This window comes from Indicator indicator, chromosome 8 (genome assembly GCF_027791375.1).
Source record: "Indicator indicator isolate 239-I01 chromosome 8, UM_Iind_1.1, whole genome shotgun sequence".
Classification (NCBI taxonomy): domain Eukaryota; kingdom Metazoa; phylum Chordata; class Aves; order Piciformes; family Indicatoridae; genus Indicator; species Indicator indicator.
Genome location: NC_072017.1, coordinates 13,889,382 through 13,913,608, shown reverse-complemented (window position 1 = coordinate 13,913,608; position 24,227 = coordinate 13,889,382). Strand labels below are relative to the sequence as shown.

The 24,227-nt window shown below is 37.9% G+C and overlaps 1 protein-coding gene across 2 annotated transcripts; it reads right to left on the bottom strand.

Annotated features, from left to right (window-relative positions):
- Positions 1–17,755: 17,755 nt before the first annotated feature.
- On the bottom strand, positions 17,756–24,037 carry RWDD4 (RWD domain containing 4). 2 transcript variants are annotated; one of them, XM_054383067.1, is made up of 8 exons: positions 23,986–24,037; positions 23,564–23,644; positions 21,059–21,168; positions 20,802–20,946; positions 20,102–20,216; positions 19,092–19,141; positions 18,933–18,935; positions 17,756–17,788 (listed from the first exon to the last, which is right to left on the bottom strand). In XM_054383067.1, the coding sequence occupies exons 1-8, from the start codon at positions 24,007–24,009 to the stop codon at positions 17,756–17,758; spliced, it is 561 nt and encodes a 186-aa protein (XP_054239042.1). In that variant the 5' UTR covers positions 24,010–24,037. The 2 variants fall into 2 exon arrangements, with proteins under 2 accessions (XP_054239042.1, XP_054239041.1); XM_054383066.1 differs by lacking the exon at positions 17,756–17,788 and having other exon boundaries at positions 18,870–18,935.
- Positions 24,038–24,227: the final 190 nt, after the last annotated feature.

Sequence of the window (24,227 nt, the reverse complement as noted above, 5' to 3'; positions counted from 1 at the left end):
CCCCACAGCACTTAAGTCCTGATATTTTGGAGTACAGCCTCTAGGCAGAAGTTAATTCAAAAAACTCAGCAGAAAGAAATTATTAAATTAAGATCATGTTATGATGCTTGCCAAAACAACAGATCATTTGATAAGGCTCTTTCTTAAGCCTTATGGCCAAAGTAAATCTGCATATAAAGATATGTAAAGTGTTCCCAGATTATAGTCTTAGTTGTCCTTCTCCCTAAATTAAGCAGAGTTTCTAAATGGAATTGACTGGTGAGTAAAAAAATAACATTTTAAATAACAGTTCTTTATAGCTGAAGCTAAGTGACTGCTTTCAAACACCTTTTACTTTCCCACTTCTCTAAAGGTGGGGTGTAAACATGCTCTTCAGCAGACGCCTTATCTCCTATTCAACAGCCTGAACAACTGATAAGACCAAGATACAATTGTAAATCATGTCCCTGGCAAGATATGGAATGTGTACAAAGTGGGTCTTGTCTTTGTTCAAAACCTGGCTCTATTAAAAAAAATATTATTAAAAAGCCAGTAGCAAATAACAACATTGAAACTGTTTATTTTTGTTTTGCATAGCAAAAATGAGGAGAGAAGCTCCTGAACTGAAGTCAATCTTGCACATACTACTGAGATGGTGCTAAAATCATTCCTGTAAGTTATTGCTTATGTTTGCAGCAAAATGTGTAAGTTTCTGCTGAGGGCTTCTGTGTTGTGTCACTGTAATTAGATTTTTTTTTTTCAATTATTATTCCAAAGTGGAATGATCATCACCTGCTTCAGCTGGGTGGAGAGGGAGCCATTCACAACAGTCAAACACAATACTTAAAGCCTGAGTCCCAAAAAAAGATAGCACACAACGAAGCCTTATTTCAAACAAATTATGCATCTCTTTAGTAATGAGTGCCTCTTGCTCATTTTCAGTTTAGAAGATTAGAACATGTAAGTACAAAATAATACATTTGTCATCCTAAACCATCGTTTATCTGTAATTCGCCTCCTTTCTTCAGGTAACAAGCCTGGCAAACTTATATTGTACATAGTGGAAGGATGCAAGTGAGTGGAATAAAAATGGTGTAAGAGTAATTTTGTGAAAAGAAAGTAGTTTTCACAAACATTATAAATCCTTGACCTATCAGCAAAAGCACAAAATCTATTAATTTATTCTTTGCGTTTCATGAAGTTTTTATCAGTGTTAGGCAGCTTCCTCATTCTTCCTTTCTACGCAAGTGATTCAGTACAGGAACCTGATGATTGTTGAGTGTATGATTCATGTAATAACAGAAGAACATCATATTCAGGAAGTTACCCATTTTCCATCAATGACTCCAAACCCAGTTCTACTGGCACGATCTGTTACTGTCAAGCAGTATGTATCTGGTTCATTTTTCAATAGTTTTTTTTTAACCTAAAATTTAGAAGAATAGTAATTTAAGTGGCAGTCAGATAAACACCTCTCCTATGAATTTGATATTAGTCTTAAGGAATAGCACTTTAAGAATTTAATCATTAAAGTACAATAATCCATGACAATAAAAGTCCTTTGGAATTTGAAGAGAGTAAGATTAATGTGTCCTTAATTTGTGCCATTGCAAAAAACTCCACGTTGTGAGATAAAGAAATAGAAATGCTGTCTTAAGACATTTTAAGTATATGCCATACTTAAAAGGGAGTTCAAATAAGCAAGAAGATAGAGAAGAGGTGTAGATGACAATGAATTCTAATGAAAAATAAAACAGAGCCCAGAAACAACAGGACCAAAGTCAACAGTCCTCAGTAATGTTAAAGCTTGCTTCCACGTGGAAAGGGACAGTCTCAGCAAAAAGGGCAATAATTAATGTCTTTTGGATGGAGCACTGAAGGTTTGAAGAAGACACAAGGGAGAAAACCAAACTGTCCAAGCATAATGACAGTGAAGCACTGGGACATATTACTTTGGAAAGTAAAGATCTCCAGTGATGAAGATGCTACAAGACAGGCTAGATAGCCACGTCAGCATTGGTTTAATTATAACCGATCCTGCCCTTGGGCAGAGGAAATGGATTGGGTCAGTAGTTCTTGAGCTGTGAGAAGGCACCAACATACACTTAGAGGCTGAGATGAATCTCCAGGAGAATTTGATCTCGTGTTTCTCTTCCTTCCTACATTTTCCCCCGAATGTTCTCCCTGAAAATCACTTAAAGAATGTACTATTTACTTCCAGCCATCAGGACAGGAGGGGACAAGAGCCATCAGATCCACTCTACCTAAGGGCACATTTTGAGCACCACCAGCTGAGTGGACACTTGTTGCATGTTCCTTGCATTCCCCTGGCAAAAGTGAGATAAACTGTTGAAGGTTATGCTACCACAGCAGTGCAAAGTCCATGCGGAAGGCTGACCTTTCTCTTCCCAAAGAAACCCAGATCCACAACTGAGGAACATTTAAAAGCATAGGATGTGAGGAATGGTGCTATTTCCTAGGGGCACCATAACTAGGATCAGGGAGAAGAAGATTCTAACTGTATGTGGTAATTCAAGTGATGGCTGCAGAACACAACTACCCAGGGACAAGATTCTAGCTGTTGTACAGAAATATCATCTATTTGCTGGAGTTGAAATAGGGATGTTTGTATATATGAAGAGCCTATTCTACCACAGTAGGAAGATAGGCCAAATAATAATAAATTTGATTACCTCCTAAATGGATTTCCAGCTCTGCTTTCCCCTTGCTGCATATATAGTTAATTAATAACTAAATAGTTATATTCTCTACACTTACAGAAAATTTGATAGATGTTCAGGTATTTTAAACAACAAACCTGGGTGCTATGCTTTGGTTTCTACATATTGAAGAAACACTGGAAGAATGTTTCACAGTATTTTCTTTGATAAGTGTTAATTTTTGGTAGAAGGGACTGGCAAAATGAATACATGCATTTTTAGCAACCAGAGAACATGTTCAGCAAGTAATCCTTAATGTGCTGATCATTTCTGAGTAGTTCCATGCAAATCTTCACCATCCAAGCTGTTATTTTTGTAAATACATCTAGCAGTCACTTTTCAACATGAAAAGTGCATTTAAGCTTACAAAAAATAATACCTACCGGTTCCGTTTCTAAGTTCCACAGCATGACTTAGTCGATTTGCTGTTCTTCACTGCAGCTGGGAAGCACCAGATAGTGGCCAATGTAGGTCAAGGCAGTAGTGTATAGAAAGGATGGATGTGCTGGTTTTCAGAAGGTGGAGCTGGCATGGGTCTTTCAGGAGGAAGATGGTGTGTGAAATATGAACATGCTGTGATCTAGAGAGCAGGGCATCAACTGGGAAGTCAGTCACAAGCTCAAGAACTTTTCTGCAGAGTTTTGTCAGCACCCTTTAATCTAAATGATGTACCCTTTTCTCAGTCTTCTATAAGTAGTTAAGTGGCATAGGTGCTGGTCAGTGAACTTCAAAGCCAAATGGACCTCTAGGCATAAACCCTTTCATATGGACATACACAGCCCACCAGAGATATTTTATATCTACAGGTGACAGTAAATAGCAAAGATTATTAATAAACTTTGCAAACTCATGAAAAAAATTCTGGCTACAACATAATGAAATTGTAAAATTTTTATTGCAATTTAAAATTTGATCTTTAGAAAGAAAAATGTTAGAATGACCATCTAGAAAATTAATTGTCAGTGTAAATTAAGAAATCAGAACTTGGACTTAATCATGATTATGACCCCAGAACACTTACCTGTCCAAGACCTTCCTGACACCAGATCATAATGGAAACTATGGAGTGAAAACAAGATGGAAATAAGTGACACAATAACAACAACAATAACAAAACAAAAAAAATTCAGAGCAGGACAAGTAGCTTCCTAGCATGTTAAGAGTTACATAACATATCCATCAGTAAGCAGAACAATGTTTTTGGATTTGAAAGAAACTGTATAAACATGATACATTAAGATCTTGTTTCTCATCTTTTCATCTCCATTAAGCCTCCTCAATGGCATTATATTTTTCACTAGTAAATTCCATTTTTGCCATTTATTGCTTTACCTTCTTCTGTCCTTCTTCCTGTCTTAATTTCCTTGTCTTTCCCATGGGGTCCAAAGTTCTGAAAAAATATTAAATATTTACATTTTTCACCTGACACGACCTTTTGATTATATTCATTGAAGCAAAATTCCTTGTAAGCAAGGATGCATGATTTACCTAATAGGTGATCACTACTGCAAAATCTGCTTCCTTCTCATCTTCTGTATATTGTAAGCAAGTGGTGATAGGCTGCACCTTAAAGAACTACTGTGAATAGCAATGGTACATTCAAGATCAATTCCTTGTGTTTACTCAGAAGACAAAATAGGCTGTCTGCAACTCCAGACTTTAAGAGGTTAATGCAAGGTAAGGAAAACTGTGAGTATGCTTACCTTCCATTCATGCAGGATTGCCATTCCAATGGAAAAAACTTACGGGTTACAAGTAGAAAAAAGACTGGAAACCACTGGTTTAGATGTCTAGACAGATAGTAATGCTACTTAAATAGCATTTAAGTGAGAATAGACACAATTCCTACTTCCCAGGCAGCTAAGGTCACTAATTCTTGCAGTTGAAGGAATATAATGATTGCACATCAATGTGGTGGTCTTTATCTCTTTGATCTCCCTGTTCCAAGACAAGAACACTTTAGCTCTAAGGAAGGTTACAGTGACCTCACTTATTTATTCCAGGAACTCATATTTCAGTACAAATCCATGGCCTGGACATCCAATGTTTCAATTGTCACCTGTCACTCCCTTGCTCATTCTCCTTTTGGGTGGAGTCTCCTGGCACAGGTCCCTGCTGGCATTTGACATTAGATGGCCTGCCAGGATAGGTTACTCAGGAGTTTTCTTTGTATTCCAGCTCAGCCAACCTTCTACAAACCCAGTCTCTAAATTCCCAATGACAAAAAGGTCCCTGGCACAACATCAGGATTCTTTGATATCACATGAACCATGTTCTGGGAACAGCACCAAAAGATCTTATCCAAACATTTCTCACAGACCTCACAAACACTAGGGAAAACCAACTCAGTCCAACGGGCACAGGGAAGAGTTGTATCTTTCTGCTCCAGCAAGGTCTTTGTAACTGTTAAAGGGTTTTATCCCCAGAAAGTGACTTTTGCCTTCCTCCATTTCTGGAAAAAGTAGCCTTAGTCACAGCATCTTTGAAACTAAGTAGTACAGCTGACCTTAACCAGATAATGTTTCTGTTCCAGTACAAAATACTCTGTAAGTAATTGCTTTGTGGCATATTAAGGCACGGCCCCCCAAAGAAAACTTCGGATCTTAACTTTATTTAGAGACAATTCCATGAGCATCTGATGGATTTTAAGATAATGTCTTTCATGCTAATGACTGTTGTGACTCAATAATATAATAAATAAATAAAAATATGCTTGACTGAACAATCATCCTATTTAAAAGTATTTAGCAGTTAGTTTTATGGAACAAATCATATATTCATGCTCTGTGTGTAAAGTTTTGCTGATAATGCAGTCAGTACCAGAAACAAACTCTTACCTATTCTGAGAGAGGCCAAGTACTAGCCCTCCCTCAAGAATTCTGTACTCTTTACTTTGGCAAGGAGCTGACTGTTTCTTCACATGCTTCTTTTTCAAAAGGTCTTAAGTTAGTCTAGTAAAAATACAAGAAATCCCCAACCTTGCCTGGTTTGTGTAACTAGTTGTCTAAGTAAATATCCTGTTTAATTAGATTTTACAGAATGTAAAACAGAATCCATAAGCATGCACCCCACCCCCACTCCCCCAAACTTACTTTCTGTATCTTTGGTTTCCTGATCATGGAGATTTTCAGGATTAGAGAGTATATTTCAGTGATAAGGAGCAATCACAACCTTTGGAACTTAATTGGAATTCTCTTAGAACTCAAAAAAATTAGCATGACATTTGGTTCAGATCTCTTGTATTCTCACAAGAATGACTACAACTTAAGCCCATCTCCCTTGTCACATGCCTGATTTCAGAGCACTCAGGTCACTTGGTATTCATTTCTTCAATCACAAGACATACTCTTTTTCGTTGCAGTCTTGTTACAGACATTCATGTGAAATTGTAGGAAATGAAATGAAGTACCACGGTAAAGCAGAAGAGATAACGGAAATGGAATATGGGATGACAATATCAAAAGTTTGAGACTTCCCTTTGCTGAATCCTTTCAGAAATGAAGTAATGGCAACAGAAATGAAGCCACTTGCCTTCAAGATGAATTGACGGTATCTTGGCCACATGCCTGCGGTTTTCAGATTCCGGAGTATTATCTCAGTGATATTAGTGTTTGGAGTATGGCTGAATGCCATGAGATAATAGCCCAGATGCTATTTATTCACACCTTAATGAAGCAGGTGCAAATAAAGTCATTGCAGCAACTCTGAAGAGTGTGAGAGTAAGCAAATGTGCTAAGGCTGGGAAGTTCTGCTTACATACTAGCCTGCAACCTGGTAAGGAACAGCAAAACTGTTCATAGCAAGAGGGAGCTTTCTACTACACCACTACAGGCACTTTTAAAACAGGAAATTGTTTTTAAATCTGTAACTCTATCTGAAAAGAAAAAGTGCTGTCTCAAGAATGTTTTAGGGTCAAACTTATTTCAGTTCAAAGCAAGGGCAGCCCTGCTGACCCTCCTGAAAGTAATCCAGTAATACAGAATTTGCTCTGGGAGCAGATACCAGGCATGATAGGAGACAGGTACCAGAACCTGGAAGTCTTAATGAAGGTATAAGAGAGCTGAAACCTCCTGCCTTCAGACTGAACACAACTAGGTGAAAAATCCCAGATTTTCAGGCAGAATTAGGCATCTGAAGTTGCTGGAAGGCTTCCAGTGTGATTTTAAAAAACTCCAGAAGAATTTACAAAAAATGTTTTTGAGGAGCTCAGGAGCCACCCAAATATTTTAAATAATCAGGCATAACTTCCTTTTCTGGAGAAGTAAGGACACAGTTTCTAAACATTTGTTACCTAAAGATCACAAGGATGCAGACATTTGTTACAGCTTCTCTCTGAATGGCAGCCGTATCAGCTTAACAAGCACATCTCCTTTGCAAGCACTGAGCACCATGGCTTTTCTATTGCTGTACAAAAGAAGAGTCAATTAAAGCAGAAGAAACATACTTGTAGCCTTATTCTGTCACACTGCTAGACAAACTCTGAAGCCTAAGTGCATGTACAAGGAGGACTGAATTCTTCCTATATGTGCACACACAAGCCAGTGGAAGAGCTGTATGACAACACTGGGTCTATACTATCAGAATCAGCTAGATGAGCAGGGTACAGAATAAAACCTCAGATACTCGAATGCAGCCTAATTTGGACTTTTTACACAAACTATGACAACCTTGGGAGAGAGAAAACTGGAAGGGCAATCTTGTTGCTCTGGCAGTGACAGTTCAGAAATAAAAAACTATCAGATTGCCAAATACACTAATGCTAGTTAACAGTGCATTTTAATGCTATTTAACACTGTCTTGTACAGTAGTTGGGATTTTTAATGTGGTTCCATTTTGCTTCTTTTGAAATATTTTGCCCCCCATTTCTGGTTGTACTGATTCTGGATACAGCATACATTTTCTCTGCTCTCAACATCATTTCCATCTGCAAATCTAGCTTTTAAATCCTTCAGACATACCAGCAATAAAATAAGGGACTGAATAAGAACAATGACATACACTTTGGATTATTCTCTTTATAATCTCTTTTTATGTATAGCCTCTTGATTCCTTCTTATTTCATCAATCTTCTTCCTAACACTGTTTTAACTCCTTGCAGCTGCATTTGCCTTTGTAAACTGTTTCTGCCTTTGATATAGAATATTGCCAGTGCCATTTGAAAATCAAGTCAAAGTGAGTAGTAGACACTGGATTTCTAAACCACATCATTCAAATACTGTCAAACATATTGCGTAAGTAATTATGAGTATCCTTTCCTACCATTCTGTACTACAGTAAAGGACTAGTCTCCCTTAGAAAACCTATCATTTTTTTATGTGACTACAGTACTTTCACAGAGCAAAAATGAATAACAAAATCCTGGCTGATGCTGGGAGTAGGTCACCAACTGAGAGAAGGCTCCTGCACTGCACTAGCACAAATCTTGTTCTCAGAAATTTCAGTCTGACAATCTCAACGAATACTGCATAAAGCTGCATGCTGGACTGGCATATCAAACCAGGGAAGAACGCCCTTTGACTTACAGTTGGAAGAAGCATTTGAGTAGGAGTTTGTTAGCGGAAGAGACAGTAGGTTGTTGAAGGGATGAGGAAGTTTGTACCTGCAAGATGTACTCTTTGGATGAATCCCTTATGTCACTTGGGTTTGGATTATATAATGACAATACACCAATTATAGAGGAAGAGAGTAAACACAAAGAAATCATTAAGAGACCTGACTTTCAAGAAAATATAATGTTATATAGAGTTACAAAAAGGAATGTTTAAGTCCTGCATTCTCAGTGGTGAAAAACACTTCCTACTCCTTTATAAGCACATACAATATAATCTTTCACTGAGTTTCTGATGTAAGTATGGAATGATCCCTTTGTATATAGGAGTATCCCCTGAAGAAATGTGCATTTCATGCAGCAACTGGCATGAGTCTATCACATCAAACCCCTGAAATAATAATAGAAAAAGTACAAGTTCAAACACAGAGCTGAGTATATTTCCTGAGTCTGCAGCTGGCATGTATTCCTATTCCTTTCACTTCCCTGACCTCAGAATAAAGTATGAGGCAATAAAACTCTGAGGGGAAGTCAAACATGAAAACAGAAAATGTGAAAGTATCACCCACACAGAAAGCAAGACAGAAAAATAAACCCAAACAAGAGACAGAATTGAAGCAGAGATTGAAGTGTCAGAAATAATTAGGAGGAGTGTGAAAAGTAATACAAGAAAACTAAAAAAGGGAACTAAAGGGTCATTTTATAGCTAGTTAACTGCATCTGGAAGTAATTATAATATATCTCCTCTTCCAAAACAGTTGTAAGGTTTTCTCCATTTCTATTTTCTTTAAGAAAATCATAAAGTGCATGTTCAAGTGTCATATGCACTGTAATTTATCCAACAGCCACTGCTAAGGAGCTACAGTTGTACACCGAATAATTTAGGGTTGGTTTTAGCTTTAAAATTTACAAGCCTCCTGCTACTCTTTTCCAATTTTTTACATTTCACTTTTTATTTACTATGTTTGACAGATTAATTCCCACTGAAATGTTGGGGAAAAAAAAAATCTCAACAAGTTATGCCATTACTTAAACAAGTTGACAGACAAATAAATACAGAAATAAGTCCTCCTCTCTCAAATGCTGAAATATGGAAAACAAGCCCTTCATAAGTTAGACAGGATCCATATATTTAAAAAACATCTGTTAAAACCTCATGTTCCAGTCTATAAGACAATTTCTATCTGAGGAAGTCATAAAGTGAAGTCCATCAGACAGCAATTTCATATAAACTGTCCTATACCTTCCTTTGAAGGACATGACAAAATACTGTTAAGGAACAGAAACCCAAGCTGAAAATGAAGTTATTTAATGAGACTGTTACCATTTTTGTATGACAAGATTTGAATAAAAAAGGGAAAAAAATCCTATTTGAGGTCTAATAAGGCTGTTTACCCATAATTCATGCTGTAGAATACAAATTTGACTATTACCTAGGGAACTTTCAGTATTTCCCATTGGCTATAATTCTTATGACTAATAGACTAATAGATTCTGAGAAGTCAAAGGATGCCACAGTGCTGAAAATTACAAATGCTTGAGCAAGTAGCAAGCAGCTTAGAGGCAATAAGAAGCAGCTTTGTATATGATTGTTCAGCTATAATTAACTGTGTGAGCTTTCCTGCCTCTTGTGGACAACTTCCCTTATTCCTAAAGACTGTTTCTCTTTATATGGTCAGCTACAACTCAGAAATTATGCAAGAAGCTGTTCCTTATCACCTTCCAGCTGATACTCTCCATGTCTCAACATCTACTTATTATTCTGTGGAGGACTTATGCCAAGTGCAAATGGAAATGTGGAAAGAAGCAAGTTCATTCTTCCAGAAGGACCAACACCCCCTCCTGTCCTCTAAGTCTCAGGAAGATTTTTATTAAAACTTGATAAAATGTAAATTGATCTTATGATTTAGCAAAGAGAACGAAAACTAAGAACAAGAAGAATAAAACCCCTCTAACCTTGACCAATTGGTTACCACAGAAGAAACCCTAAGGAATTTCCTGTTCATTGCTCATGTTGGTATTGGCGCACACAAGGCAAGGAGATATGTGTTAACCCTTCGTGTTTATTCATAAATAAATCACCTACATCAACATTCTCAAGAATTCTTTTTAATCACTTTTTATGGGAACCTGTTCTCCATAGCACTAAGACTTGATTTTAAATCATTTTAGAGGCCTGGGGATTTTACATGCAATAAAGAAAACATTGCTTGATAATACTAAAAAATGGCTTGAATTTTAACAAACTTCTACCAATATATGTTTAAGAAATCACTGCAGTTGAGCTGGATAAAAAAAAAAAGGCTGAATAAAAAAATCAGAGCATTCTTCAGTATATGATCATGAGTTGGGATAAAGTGGAGTATGTCAAAATACAGAGATTTTTAAGGAAAAATGAAGATGTATAAGTTTGGAAACAAACATTTAGTTCTAAAGTACTCAGTTAAACAAACACTTCAGCACTTGACACATACTTCTGTCCTGAAAAAAATCAAAATATGCATGAACTACACCTTCTAGCCTTTTTCAGCCAATTTATTTTTTGATAATGTCAGTTTAATATATAGTAGAAAGATCGTCCAGACTGTAGTCAGGAATTTTGAGAGATTTCCTTTTAAAGGCACAGATAGTCTATTCACCCCCTTTCTTCTCCCTGGCCTAAATTTTCTCAGGGATAATTACTTTACCCTCAAAGCTATTTCTCTTTTACACAATTTTGGTGTCCTTATTCATGTCACAAAGAACAGCATACATAAACCCCAAAGTACTGTGACATGTACATCGCAGGGTACTGCTTTGCTTGCTGTGACACTGAAGTGACAGTTCCCGAAAGAGGCCAACAGGAAGGTGCATTGATTTCCTGTCTAGTCCCCAAGCTAACCTGAGGACAGAGGCCCAAATCCAAAGTTCTGTTAAGCATAAGAGAGGATTTTTACCCGGGAACACAGTCGAGTTGAAAGGCCAACTCAAGTTGCACCAGGGGAGGTTTAGATTGGATCTTAGGAGAAATGTCTTCACTGAAAAGGCTGTCAAGCATTGGCATGGGCTGCCCAGGGAAGTAGTTGTGTCCCCATCCCTGGAGGGTATTTAAAGGATGTGTAGATGTGGCACTTACAGACATGGTTTTAGTGCTGGACTTGGCACTGATAGGTTAATGGTTGGAATCGATCTCACTGGTGTTTTTCAACCTAAGCGCTTCCCTTGATGCCATGGAAATCTGACAGTTCTTGGCTTTGGCTCCCTCTGGTGGGTAATGCACACTTCAGAGAAGAACAACTACTGGTAAAGGTATCCGTGAAACAAAATTACATGTAGGTTGTTACATTTTTCTTAAAATATATAGAAAGACACCAGCTGACTTATGATTGTAACTGAGTAGAGCTTTCAACTGCAGCTTGACACATTAGTCCTGAAAAGAGGAAGACGCAATGTTTCTGCCAGAACTGAACTCCCTTCAAATTAAGAAAAGAGATGGGCATTTTGGTCCAGGCAGAAATATATTTTCAGCACCAAATGTTGATTAAATTAAAATAAGGAACTAATTAAACACTGGGTTTTTTTGACAAGAACATTTGCTTGGATTTCTGTTGTTGGCTGATACTTCAAGGCCTAAATTTGGTGTCCTTTCTCAAAAACATTTTGTTCACAGGATTCAGAAAATATTCATCATTTCACAAATTTCACACCCCAATGATTCTGTTTTTGTTACAAAGAATTTAGCTGCAGTGGAAAAGAAAAACATGCTCTTAAATCTGTGGTATCTTACTTACAAACCATACAAATCCTCACATTTAGCAGATGAAACAAGTGAAAATTACAGAATATTTTATAATTTATTTTCTTGGGCACAAATCTAAGTCCTTCCACAAGAGTGATAGGCACACTGTATTGCAGTATCACAAATACATTGGTTATGATAATGGGAATTTGTAGTAATTAAAATATTAAAATAAGTACCAGTAATCTCTGCACTACAAAACAACACTGCCATTTTGTTACCTCAGCAAAATGCATGAAGATTTTGCAGGTATCAGCAAACTGATGGTAGAGGCTTAGAATTAATCAGACTTTCCTGCTCCCACCAGTGGCATGAATAAATCAAATTATAACTCTTGCATCTCTGTGTTAATTTTTTGCTTTTTTTCTTTCAGCAGCTTGTTTATCTGAAACACACAGACAGTTATTTTGATAGAAAAATAACAATGTTTCCAACAGAAAACAGTAATCGAGTGTGAGAACACTTTGGGTAATAATGGTTATATGAGTTTATGTTCTTTCAGTGGACCATGCCCCTATTGTTCAGGCATGGGACCAACAACTTTATTCATTAAATTCCTTTTGGTGTTACACCATATTCAAAGACAACTCAGTGGATAAAAAGCTGACATGAGCTGGCAATGTGTGTTTGCAGCCCAGAAGGCCAACTGTATCCTGGGCTGCCTCAAAAAAAAGCGTGTCCAGCAGGTCAAGGGAAGTGATTTTGACTCCACTTTGGTGAGACCTCACCTGGAGTACCATGTCCAACTCGAGACATGGACCTGTAGGAGTGGGTCCACAGGAGGGCTGAAAAATGATCTGGGGCTTGTAACACCTCCCCTCTGTGGACAGGCTGAGAGAGTTGCGGTTGTGCTGGGTGCTGCACTTCGGCCACAACAACCCCATGCAGAGCTACAGGCTGGGGTCAGAGTGGCTAGAGAGCAGCCAGGTGGAAAGGGACCTGGGGGTACTGGTTGACAGGTGCCTGAACATGAGCCAGCAGTGTGCCCAGGTGGCCAAGAGAGCCAATGGCATCCTGGCCTGCATCAGGCATAGTTTGGCCAGCAGGAGCAGGGAGGTCATTGTACCCCTGTACACAGCACTGGTTAGGCCACACCTTGAGTACTGTGTCCAGTTCTGGGCCCCTCAGTTTAGGAAAGATGTTGAATTGCTGGAGCATGTCCAGAGAAGGGCAACGAGGCTGGGGAGAGGCCTTGAGCACAAGCCCTATGAGGAGAGGCTGAGGGAGCTGGGACTGTTTAGCCTGGAGAAGAGAAGGCTCAGGGGAGACCTCATTGCTGTCTACAACTACCTGAAGGGAGGTTGTAGCCAGGAGGGGGTTGGTCTCTTCTCCCAGGCAACCAGCACCAGAACAAGAGGACACAGTCTCAAGCTGCACCAGGGGAGGTTTAGGCTGGAGGTGAGGAGAAAGTTCTTCACAGAGAGAGTGGTTGGCCATTGGAATGTGCTGCCCAGGGAGGTGGTGGAGTCACCATCCCTGGAGGTGTTCAAGAGGGGATTGGATGTGGCACTTGGTGCCATGGTTTAGATAGGCATGAGGTGTAGGGTGACAGGTTGGACTCGATGATCCTTGAGGTCTCTTCCAACCTTCTTGATTCTTGATTCTTGATTCTTGTTCAGCCTGGATAAGACAAGTCTCCAGTGTGACTTTATTGTGGCCCTTCAGTACTTAAAAAAGACTTACAAGAAAGATGTGGACAATCTTTTTGGCAAGACTTATTGCAAAAGGACAAGGGGTAATGGTTTTAAACTAAAAAAGGGTAGATTTAGACTAGATATGCTGAACTCACCAGAACCTGACCCTGCTGAACATGTCCTGGAATTTCCTCATCTTTGTAAACTTTCCTTTTCCTCCTGACATGTAGCATTTCTGGGGAAAAACTTTGAAGTTTTTTTGTTTGTTTGTTTAACAGGAAGAAAAACTGTTCACTATACAGTTTTCCCTTTATTTATAAAACTACCAGCAGTCTTAAATGAAATAAATAATCCTTCCTGACCAATGAACAGCAGATCAATACATTATTATTTCATAATGATATTGCAAGTATACATGAAAGTTACCTAATATGCAAACTATGTTCTTAAACCAGCTGCCCTATCTACAAAGTCTTCATTAAATTGCAGACAGGCTCTTTATAAGCACACACAAAATATGCTATTATTTTCAACTGCCCTAGTTAACTCTAAGCATGTTCAAAGATAGAGGTCAAAGTCTCTCATATGACATTTAGTGTACAACCCAATAGTTTTGTATAGTTGCCAACAAACAAAAAACCCCATTCTTATACATTGTGTCACAGGAAGACAAAGGAACATAAAAATTAAAAGGCAAAATTTAGTTTAAGGGTTTACTTTTTCCCAACTCTACCAAGCTGATTTTCTAATTATTCTACGGTTAGTCTATTAATAAAACAAAACCACTATCTTCAGGTGTTAAGCAGTGTGCTGTCAGCTGACCATAAACAGTTCATATGAAGTAAATTGTCCGTATTTTTGTTAGTCTCAAGACCACTTTAAGACTCACTTAAACAAAAGGGCATTTCTTCACTGTAACTTTTGAGAGTACTTAAAACACAATCTTTTGTCTGCAGCTCCTACCTCTTCTGATCTCTGTTACTTTCCCTCAAATAAGATACTTGTCAAATGCTGGCCAGGGGACCTGGGTGATGACAATGTTGTGAAAGTCATTGTGTAGGTGGTTCAGGGTAGAAGGAACAGTACCTGCTGTTGATGTGCTCAACTCTGTTTGTCCTAGCTGTCTGTACCACTGGTTAAGAAGCTCCAGGTCTTTATCATTCAATGGCAGGTTTATGCTTGAGGAATGAAGATGATAGATTAAACACATCCTGCTCATCTGAAATATTTGAGCTTGATTCTCTATCAGAGTGAATTCCAGTTGTATTTTCTTTTGGTGTTCAACACCTGCCTGGATATCACCCCTCTATGCAGCCTTTTAAGTCAGAACTGTCTCTTTTGATTCCCTGTGGGATGCAATGCTTAACATTTTCTGCTTTTGTGTTATTTCAGTTAGTTTTATTCCTCCAATTACACCTTTAAGTAATTCTAAGGTTTTTTTTCTTTCATAATTTCCTGGGATTACAAGATCTCAGGCTTTTGCCCAACAAAAAGCTGAAAGCAACGAAAAAGAAACGAAAAAGAAACACACAAATGAGACAAACACAACCCTGATTTATATATGGCACAGAAGTCAACCTAACAGGTTTCTCAATCAGGAATTTGCTTGACTACCTCTTCTTCTTTTGCATTCTAGGTCTACAATTTGCCCTTTCTTTATATAATAAATTTGGTAACACACTTATTTTACCCTAAAATTATAAACTGAATGGAATTCCAGAATTAAAGAGCCCAAAAACATTATAACAAATGTTTGTTCTCTTCTCTTCACAATTCCTCAGTTTTTCCAGACACAGTAAAACATTGTGGCAATCTCTTCTGACACCATTTGGAAGCCCACACCTCAGATTCATCAACTGGACCCAAAATCTCTTTCATTACAATAACTATGCAATTGAGGGTAGTATTCTTCCATTAATGCTGCCTCTGATTCTAGCACAAATAAGCATAATGGGATCAGGTTGTTGTAATAAAAACAAACATTGCAGGTTTGATTATTTTTCTGCATTTGATGGCTAAAAAAGAAAAACACCTTTGAATGAGTCAGAGAATACTTCCCAGATAAGACAGATGTTCTGACAAGGGATATACTTTGTATGTTTGTAACTTGCATCATATGATGTAATAATGCCATCTTACCGAGACTGTGCACATATGCATGAGTGTGGCAATCACAATTAAACACTCGGCTCACTTTGATTGGAAATTTAAATACCAGTGAGCCAAATTTGCTTGTGCAAAATGTACATCTAAATCAAAATTGTTTTCACTACCTTTCCTTCCAGTAGATAAAATTCTGAGCCTGCAGTGCTCAAAATATTGAACTACTCAGAATCTGGTTAGACAATCTTTCATTCTGACGTAAGAGAATCTGTATCCAGACACTGGTGTCCTATGTCTTGTGTAATTCAGCCATTTGGAGTCACTCCTCTCTTTGCAATGAATGGAAAGAGAATGGAAAGTTAAATTTTTCAACCACATCAAATATTCTAAGATGATTTTCCAGTGCCTAGTCACTATGTTTTGCCTTAACTTATTTCTGAGAGTACACCAGACTTCAGAAGTTGCTTCCGTGGGCTCAGAGCTTGGTTCATACACCAGGGATACTAGCAAAAAAGACAAGCCCATTATTCTTGGAGAACTTGTGAACAGAAAAATTCTGATGCTGGCAGGCACTAAAGCTAAATAACCCTCAGTGTTACAGGATCACTTTGTACTACCAGAGCAACTTCTTCCTGCAGCATTACTCCCTGCCAGACATTGTTGCTCTTAGCACCACTGGTGTGCATCCAGCCTGCAGCTTGAATATCCCTCTTACCAAATGCTGTGCCAAGTGTGTGCAGAGAGGTGTCAGAGACACTGGATTGCTGTGTGAACATAATGGGTATTCTCAGTTGGATGGTCGACCCTCATATTAACAGCCAACACAGTCACTCTGAAGAACACATAAATATATACACCAAAGAAAGATACAATTCTTCCACCAATTTCTAAGAATGCTTTGTTTGCAATAGAAAATCCTTTGCAAGTTGAAACTTGGCCTGCAAGTGCAGTAGGCAATAAACAACTGAAAAAAAAAGTAAACACATACCATAGCAGATAAATAGGCATTTATTAAAATTCACCTTAGAACAAACAAAAATAATATAGGACATTAAGGCATCTTGCATTGAGTAACCGTTCATATAGTAAAGATGACTTCACTTTCTGATACAAGAAATCAGATTAGGACAAAAAAAAACCCAAAACATTCTCCCAACATATTTGGCAGTGCTGCCATCCACTGTCCCACCACTCACTTAGCAAACCTCTCCAAGGAATGCCCATTTCTCCAATGGAAGAGCTACAGAATCCCAGCACTCATTGAAACACGTGCAAGAAACACTTTTCCCTCTCCTCAGACACCCAACCTTCTGTAAAGACACACACTGGAGAAAGACTAACAGATGGCCATCGCACAGAATAAAGAAAACATACCCCTGATGTAACCAGTCATTTTTTGACCAGACCAGAATATCTGACCTTGCTGTTGCTAGTATTTACTATTTCAGTCAGTCACCAGTGAAAACAGGACCACAAGCTCTAGTCTGTATTGCAATGTAGCAATTGCTGCATTGTCCTTCTACATCAATATTACATAAATAATTGACAAAGGTCTTGTTTCCATGGAATAATTTATTTTGATGAATTACGCTGTCAAGTCACCAATCACTGTTATAGTGTTGTTTTTTCTTCAATTGGAATAAGAACATCAGGAAAAGTTTACAGTGTAACTGGGTTCACTATAACAGGATTTTACTACAGAGTAAAATATAAATTAATAAACATTGTATATAGCACTATTCATCACATTGGCTCTCTATATTCTTTGTCACATTCTAACCTTCATTTAAGGCAAGTTTGTTTTTTAGTTTTTTTTTTTTTCCCCCAAAGACCACATAGTCTCTAGAAAAAACTTGTGTGACTAGGTTTGCCAGTTAGGAAATTGAGCTTTATAAAATGTTTACTTCAACAAATAAGAAAAGTTATTAAGAGAAAGATGGTGACCCAAAATTGCACTGTATTAAAAGGTGGAGTTTCCTTGTACCAAAGTCCTTTATTCATCATCTTTAGAACCAGTTTTGCTTAACTATAAAAGAGACACAAAAAGAAAGTATTCAAAGTTTAGACTGCCATTCCATTTATTAGGAAACAAGAGCAACATTATATCCATCTTACACAGGACACACATATATTTAATTAATAGTACAGATTGATTATGCTACTGTTGTAAGAGACTGAAAAACATCCACAAAACCCGCTTAAGCTTAAATGCTAAAGCTTATTTCCTGAATATTAAAACTTGATTTGTAAGAAACACTACCACAAAATCCCTGAAAAACCTCAGGGTACTGTTTCCACTTAATCTGAAGACTCAGCTACTAAACTCTCTAAAATAAAAAAAGATGAAGTAACAGAAAAAGTATTTCCACACATCTGAGATAATTCCCTCATAGAAATTAATAAAAAAAAGAGACATTAACTTATTTCTCACTTTTTAAAATGAAATTACAATTATTAAATGTAATGCATCTATCATGAAATCTATCTGGAAGTAAAGGCATCCACTACCAACACCAACTTAATTCAGAAGGACTCTGACCAAAACCACCACTGCAATTTACTTTCTCTTACTTAACAATGGAACCAGTGTTAGGCCTTACACGGGGGCATTATTTACAGCTGTGTAAAATAATTCTATTTTTCTAAAACTATTGTTTGCTTTCAAAATTGTCAAGCAGCTACACTGATTTCCACTGAATCAACCAAGACAAGAGGGTGGAAGGAATCAATGCTTAGGGAGCAAATAGAAAAGAACTGCTCACTAGAGAGCTGCAGCAGAGAATGCTCAGGCTTGTAGGAGACAAGCAAAGTGCACCCACTTGGGACAGCTCCCTTTTCTGTTTACTTATCCATTGCCCTCTAGAAGCTGGAAGCACCACTAACTTCATTTTACATCTTGTTGCCAAGTGAAGACTGAATATTTTGAAGTGCATTTGTCTAGCAAAGCTCTCTCATTGTAAGAGTAAAATTTAATTGCTCAATAAATAGAAAAGAAATACTAAACCAAAGTTCAAAAGAGAAGCCAAAGTCTATCTGACTCCAATATCTGGAAGGACTAAACATTTTAAAGCATTTGAGAAACATGTAAATTATAATCAAAGCTGAGCAACAGTTCTTACTATTTCTTGCAAATCTTACAACATTAAAAAAGACAACTTGAAAATACTTACGTGCTGGATGCATACAGAAATGAGTCAGACACCACAGTCAAATCCAAACAAAGTCAAGTAGTAAGAAAAAAAAAATCAGATTAGTTTTCTTCAGATGAAAGTATGTATTTCTTTTAATGTGCACATGCAGTATTTTCATAATGCTGTGCATAATGTTACCTTAATTACGTCCACCCAGTTCCATCCTCGTGGAAGCTCTCCTTTGTTGTCTGCAGAACAAGGTTTTATTAAGGTTTTACTTTCAACACACAAGCTAAGGGAAATGTCTTTTTTTTTTTTTTAAATAAACACACAGAATTCTAAAAAATAAACTCCCCCTTCATTTTTCCACTACAAAGCCAAAAGGACAAAAATAGATATTAATATTTTAAACACATGTTCTTCTAAGTATTTCTGTTTAAATACATATACCTCAGTACATCTTACATTTAATTTAGAAGGCATCTCCAACATGAGCTGGGCTAACCAGCAATGATGCATTCTGCCAAAGAACAAAATTTTACACAGTTTTTCCTTTATATGGTCAATGTTTAATATGCCAATTACAAATTAGGTTAAGTGAACCATATGCAGAAATTATTGCTGCAATAGGGTAGTAACTATGCAGATCATCATGAAAAATTAATGCTGAGCACATAAAAGTCATCAGCAGGATTGGCTGAAACATTAAATAATTTTCCATCAACAAAAACTTGCCATAAAGTATCTGCAGAAGCACCTCTACTCTGAGGATACAAACTACATTAAACATTTTATTTTGGGCTCCAAACTACTTTAATTTAGAAATTACATTCTTAATAATGTGAGTTATTTATGAAGGAACACCAACAAACCATGTCTTTTGTTGAAAGTGCATTTTCAGAAGTCCCAAATGCTCTCTTCCCACAAATATTTTTTAAAAATTTTGGTTTTGTCACAAATGAAATTAAAAATAAAGGCAAACCAAAACCAATCACATCTTGAAATCCCTACTCTGTAGAAAGCTGCTTTGACCAGAACTAACATCTCAGGCAAGAATAATTAATCTAAACCAGGCAAAACAGAGACCACAGACTTAAAGTAGTAAATCTTAAACAAATGACTGTTGATTCTGACTCCATCAAGATGTTACTGCTATAAAATTTGGATTCTCATACTGTTTAAACAAAACACGATTATAATGAACAAACCTGTTTTATCAGCTAGTTTTCGTTTCTGGGTTTTGGATAACTGCTCCTTTTTATCTTTTTTCTTACTTGCTGGCACATCAGGTGTTCCAATTGCAATACTATTGCTTACTGAAGTCTGAGAAGGATAAAAATGGTCATTAATGTTTTGCCTACCAGTTCCGCAGATAATTTTGTCTATGATTACTGAACTCCACATACTGAAACATCTTGACTTTCAAAAGGAAGAAATGCTGTCAGTTGTCTGCCGCTATTAATATGTAATAATGACTGTAGTTTTTCAAAACCAAACATTGGACACTGGAATTATTCTCTTTCAGAGGTGCAAAGGGCACCTCTTACACTTTCTAAAGTCTGATTTAATCTGAAAGTATTCAAACTTCCCAAACATGGAAACCCATCTCCCCAGCAGATGCCTTTAATCTTTGTTTCAGCTATCTTTACTTTTGCTTCTGCTCCAAGTCTCCACTTTTATGTTACTCTGTAGACAGAACTGCAGCCCACCAGGATTTTGGTGTAACTGCAAAATAAGAATTACGACCACACAGAGCATTGTGGCCCATACTCTGTGCCACTGTTTACCCACTAATGTGTATACCCAATACACTGATGAATGACTTATAGACAGAGCTATGAAGTATTTAGTTATAATAAAATTAAAAGATTAAAAGCAAGAGATAAAGGTCTGAATTTATTTACTTACCACAGTGTTAACAGGCTGATTTTCCATGAACACCTCTTTATTATCTTTGGCATATTCAAAAAGTGTGTATGTCATAGCAGTTCCAAGATTTGCCTCAACTTCTACCATTAACTTATCCAATATACTTTGTTTAATAGCTGAAGATCTAAAAGAAATCATAAAACTCAACTGTAATGCAGACAGATGAAAAAAAATTTGCCAAGCAAAAAGTGCCCTCCCACAAGGCTAGGGAGTAGGAAGCTGTTACAAATACTTACATTGTGTTGTTGAAGAAAGCATCCATCGATATGAGTGGTGCTGTTTGTGGATATGTTTCTGGCCAGGAAACTTCTATTAGAAAGGCTTTGGGATCTCCACTTTCACCTATCTGGAGTGAAAAGAAAAATTTTAGAGAACAGTAATTTCCAATCACTTATAAAGGACTACAATGCCAATATGCAAGTCTTTCACTCCTTTCAGAGTATCCAAATCCCTTGACATAACTTTTTTCATAAAGTTATCAAGCAGAAAATAAAGTTATTGAGAAAATATTACATTTCTGACATCAATATTAACATCTGCCCTGCAGTTTTCATCCTAGGAAAAGCAGTAGAAACACTCACAGCTCTCTTTATGGTATTTTTTAATTGCTTGGTTTAAAAAGCTACTTTATAGCATCTGCAAGCCAAATATTATATAATTATGAAAGAGAGGAAAAAAGAAGAAGACTTCTTTTTTCTATCAATCCAAGCCCCGAGCAATATGAGAATCAGCCGCAAGATAGTGTTGAAATAGAGATGACAATAAACTAGTGACCTAAACCAGAAAAAATAATAGGTAAGAATTTAAATATTTATACCTTACAGTTATTTTGTTTCACTATAAGAAAGAAGGATCAGTAAAAGATTTAAGAAGTCAGTAGAATGAGACTGGATTTAAAAAATCATAGCATTATGGTTATAAAAAGACAGAGTTTAATATAAATAATCATGCTTGTTAAACCAATTTAGTAAACCAAAATTACAAATACAAGCCTTAGAATTATATTGAATTACAAACAAGTGTTTTTGTTGTTTTGTTTTGCCTTTTTTTTAAATTAAAGAACTAGTACAGGTGTTGCCTGTGTTTCACACAAGGATATGGAAGACTAGTGCAACAAAGTTGGCTAAATCTGTATTCTAAAACCACCCAAAAATTCTCCCTTATTTCCCTCATTACGGAATGGTCAAAATCTGGCTTCACCAAATCACATGTAATGAAATGCAGGCAGAAGAAAAATCCTAATCAATCAAGGTAAGGCTACTGTACTTCAAAATTGAAAAAAAAAAAATCAGTGCTTTTTTATTTACAGTGTCTGTGATGTTCAGAAGTATCTGTTTTAGAGGCAAAATAAAGAAGACTAAGTCAAGAATCTGCAGCGTTTTGCAAGATATCATACACAGTGTTGCGGTCAATTTCTTGCTGCTACCAAGAGAAGTTGTGGCAAGGTTTGCAGAGTTCTGAGAGAAAAACACTGTCTGCCTACTGAGGAAATCTGAACAGAAAGCTCCTTCTCACTGCAGCCTAAATATTGGGAAGCCTTACTTTGAATACTGTTGCTGCTATATATTTCAGTATTTGAAAATTCTTTCTTTAATCTCACACTGATTACAAAACAGCTGTGTTTTGTCTACAAGGCTCAGAAAAACGGCATACACATTTCTTCTACACTCTCATGCACTTACTTTCATTATGCCTTCTTGCTATACAAATTCTTCTTCAAAGGAAAGATGTATTATTGCCTTTGACACTAAGTTTTACAGTATTTAATGTCTCCTAACTTTTAAAAATTATTTTTATCTTATAAAAATTAGCAATTATTCTACCTAGTAAAATGTAGAATGCTACACTGCAGACTTGTAGGCATATCACATTTACTCTTTTGAGGAAATTAAATTTACTAAGAATGGTACTATCACTGAAGGAAGGCTGTACTTCCATGGATGGGATATAAGTGCTATTAATTAAATAGACCTATATCGCATTATAATTCCTGATATGATTCTGAAATTATTTTTGAGGCCATGGAAATGTGATTTTAGATGCTTCCTGCCCACTACAGGCAAATATCATTTTCAGATATTTGTCCCATGGGTGCCTCAGTTTTCATTAGTGAAGTTCCCTGGCTATTCAAAGATCTGCCTTAGTCCATACCCAGAAAAACTTCCATGTGTTTACATTTGAGAAGTATGACAAGCATTTCAAACCAGAATCTCCTTGCATATCTCAAACTCATCACTCCCTGTATGTTTCTGCAGTACTGATCCTATCAGTGCATGTGCCCAAAGCATTTTGTGGATTTTCTCTTTAGCAGATAGATAAGGCATGCCAACTACCTCTAGACAAGAGACTAGAACCTTGTAACTGTGCAGTAGGGAAGGCTCAAAGCTTTACATATAGACACCTCTGTAAGTGACATTTCTGATCAGCCAGTTTAAGTACTGCTCAGCAGGCTAGCTTCTTCAGCCGGTTTGGCAGTTCTAGACATGCAGTACAAAGTCATGTAAGTAGGATACCTTGCTAAAGGGTAATAAACGCCCACTGGGAGCTGGGTCCTAAACATGCAGCACTGAGCTATGAAGCATCATTATGGAAAAGATCCTAAAACAATAGCCTACGGATCTAGCCTTCACTCCACATCGAATACCTGTTTGTTCTGGAAAACCCTGGTACGTCAACTACGAGACAGCAACCTAACTTCAAGGCAATGCCTGGGCTACAGCGAATCGCAAACCTTGCCTTACCCTGTACTGGAAGGAAACTGGGCTAAGCTCCCTGAAGCACGTATCTCCCTCGTAGATAGAGCGCAGCGCTTCAAGCTCCATCTGTAGCAAGGAGTAGAGAGGGTTACCGGTTTCAGCCTGAACACGAACCTCGCATCCAGCCGCGGTCGGTTTGCGAAGTTGTGCATGGCCCCGTCAGTTTCCCGCTCTCCCCCTGTCCCGCCGCTGCTCGGCTCCCTCCTCCCCGCGACCTCGTCCACTTGAACGGCCGGCTCTTCCGCTCCCCGCCACTCTGGCCGCTTCCCCTCTGAGGCCCTTCTTCCCACATGGAGGCTCTCTCCCGGCCCCAGGTACACTGTGGAGAAGTCTCCGGAATCAGCTCTCCCTCAGGCAGAGGCTTCTCACGGCCCGCCTGCCCAGAGCGGGTATGGCCTGGAACTCACCTCCTGGTCCTCGTTGGCCGCCATGGCGCTACAGCGGCAGCAATACACAGAGATCCCCCAGACCCCTACCGCCACCAGAGTTACGCGGGCCTCGCTGGCGCGGCGCGACACAGCCCCGCGGGGGTCGCACGGGGAGGCCCGACCGGCCCCCCACCTACCGGACACACCTTCCCTGAGGGCAGCAGGGGTCAGCCGGTCGCTCGCTGCTATTGGTTCCATCTTTCTGTCGTCACCTCATTCCT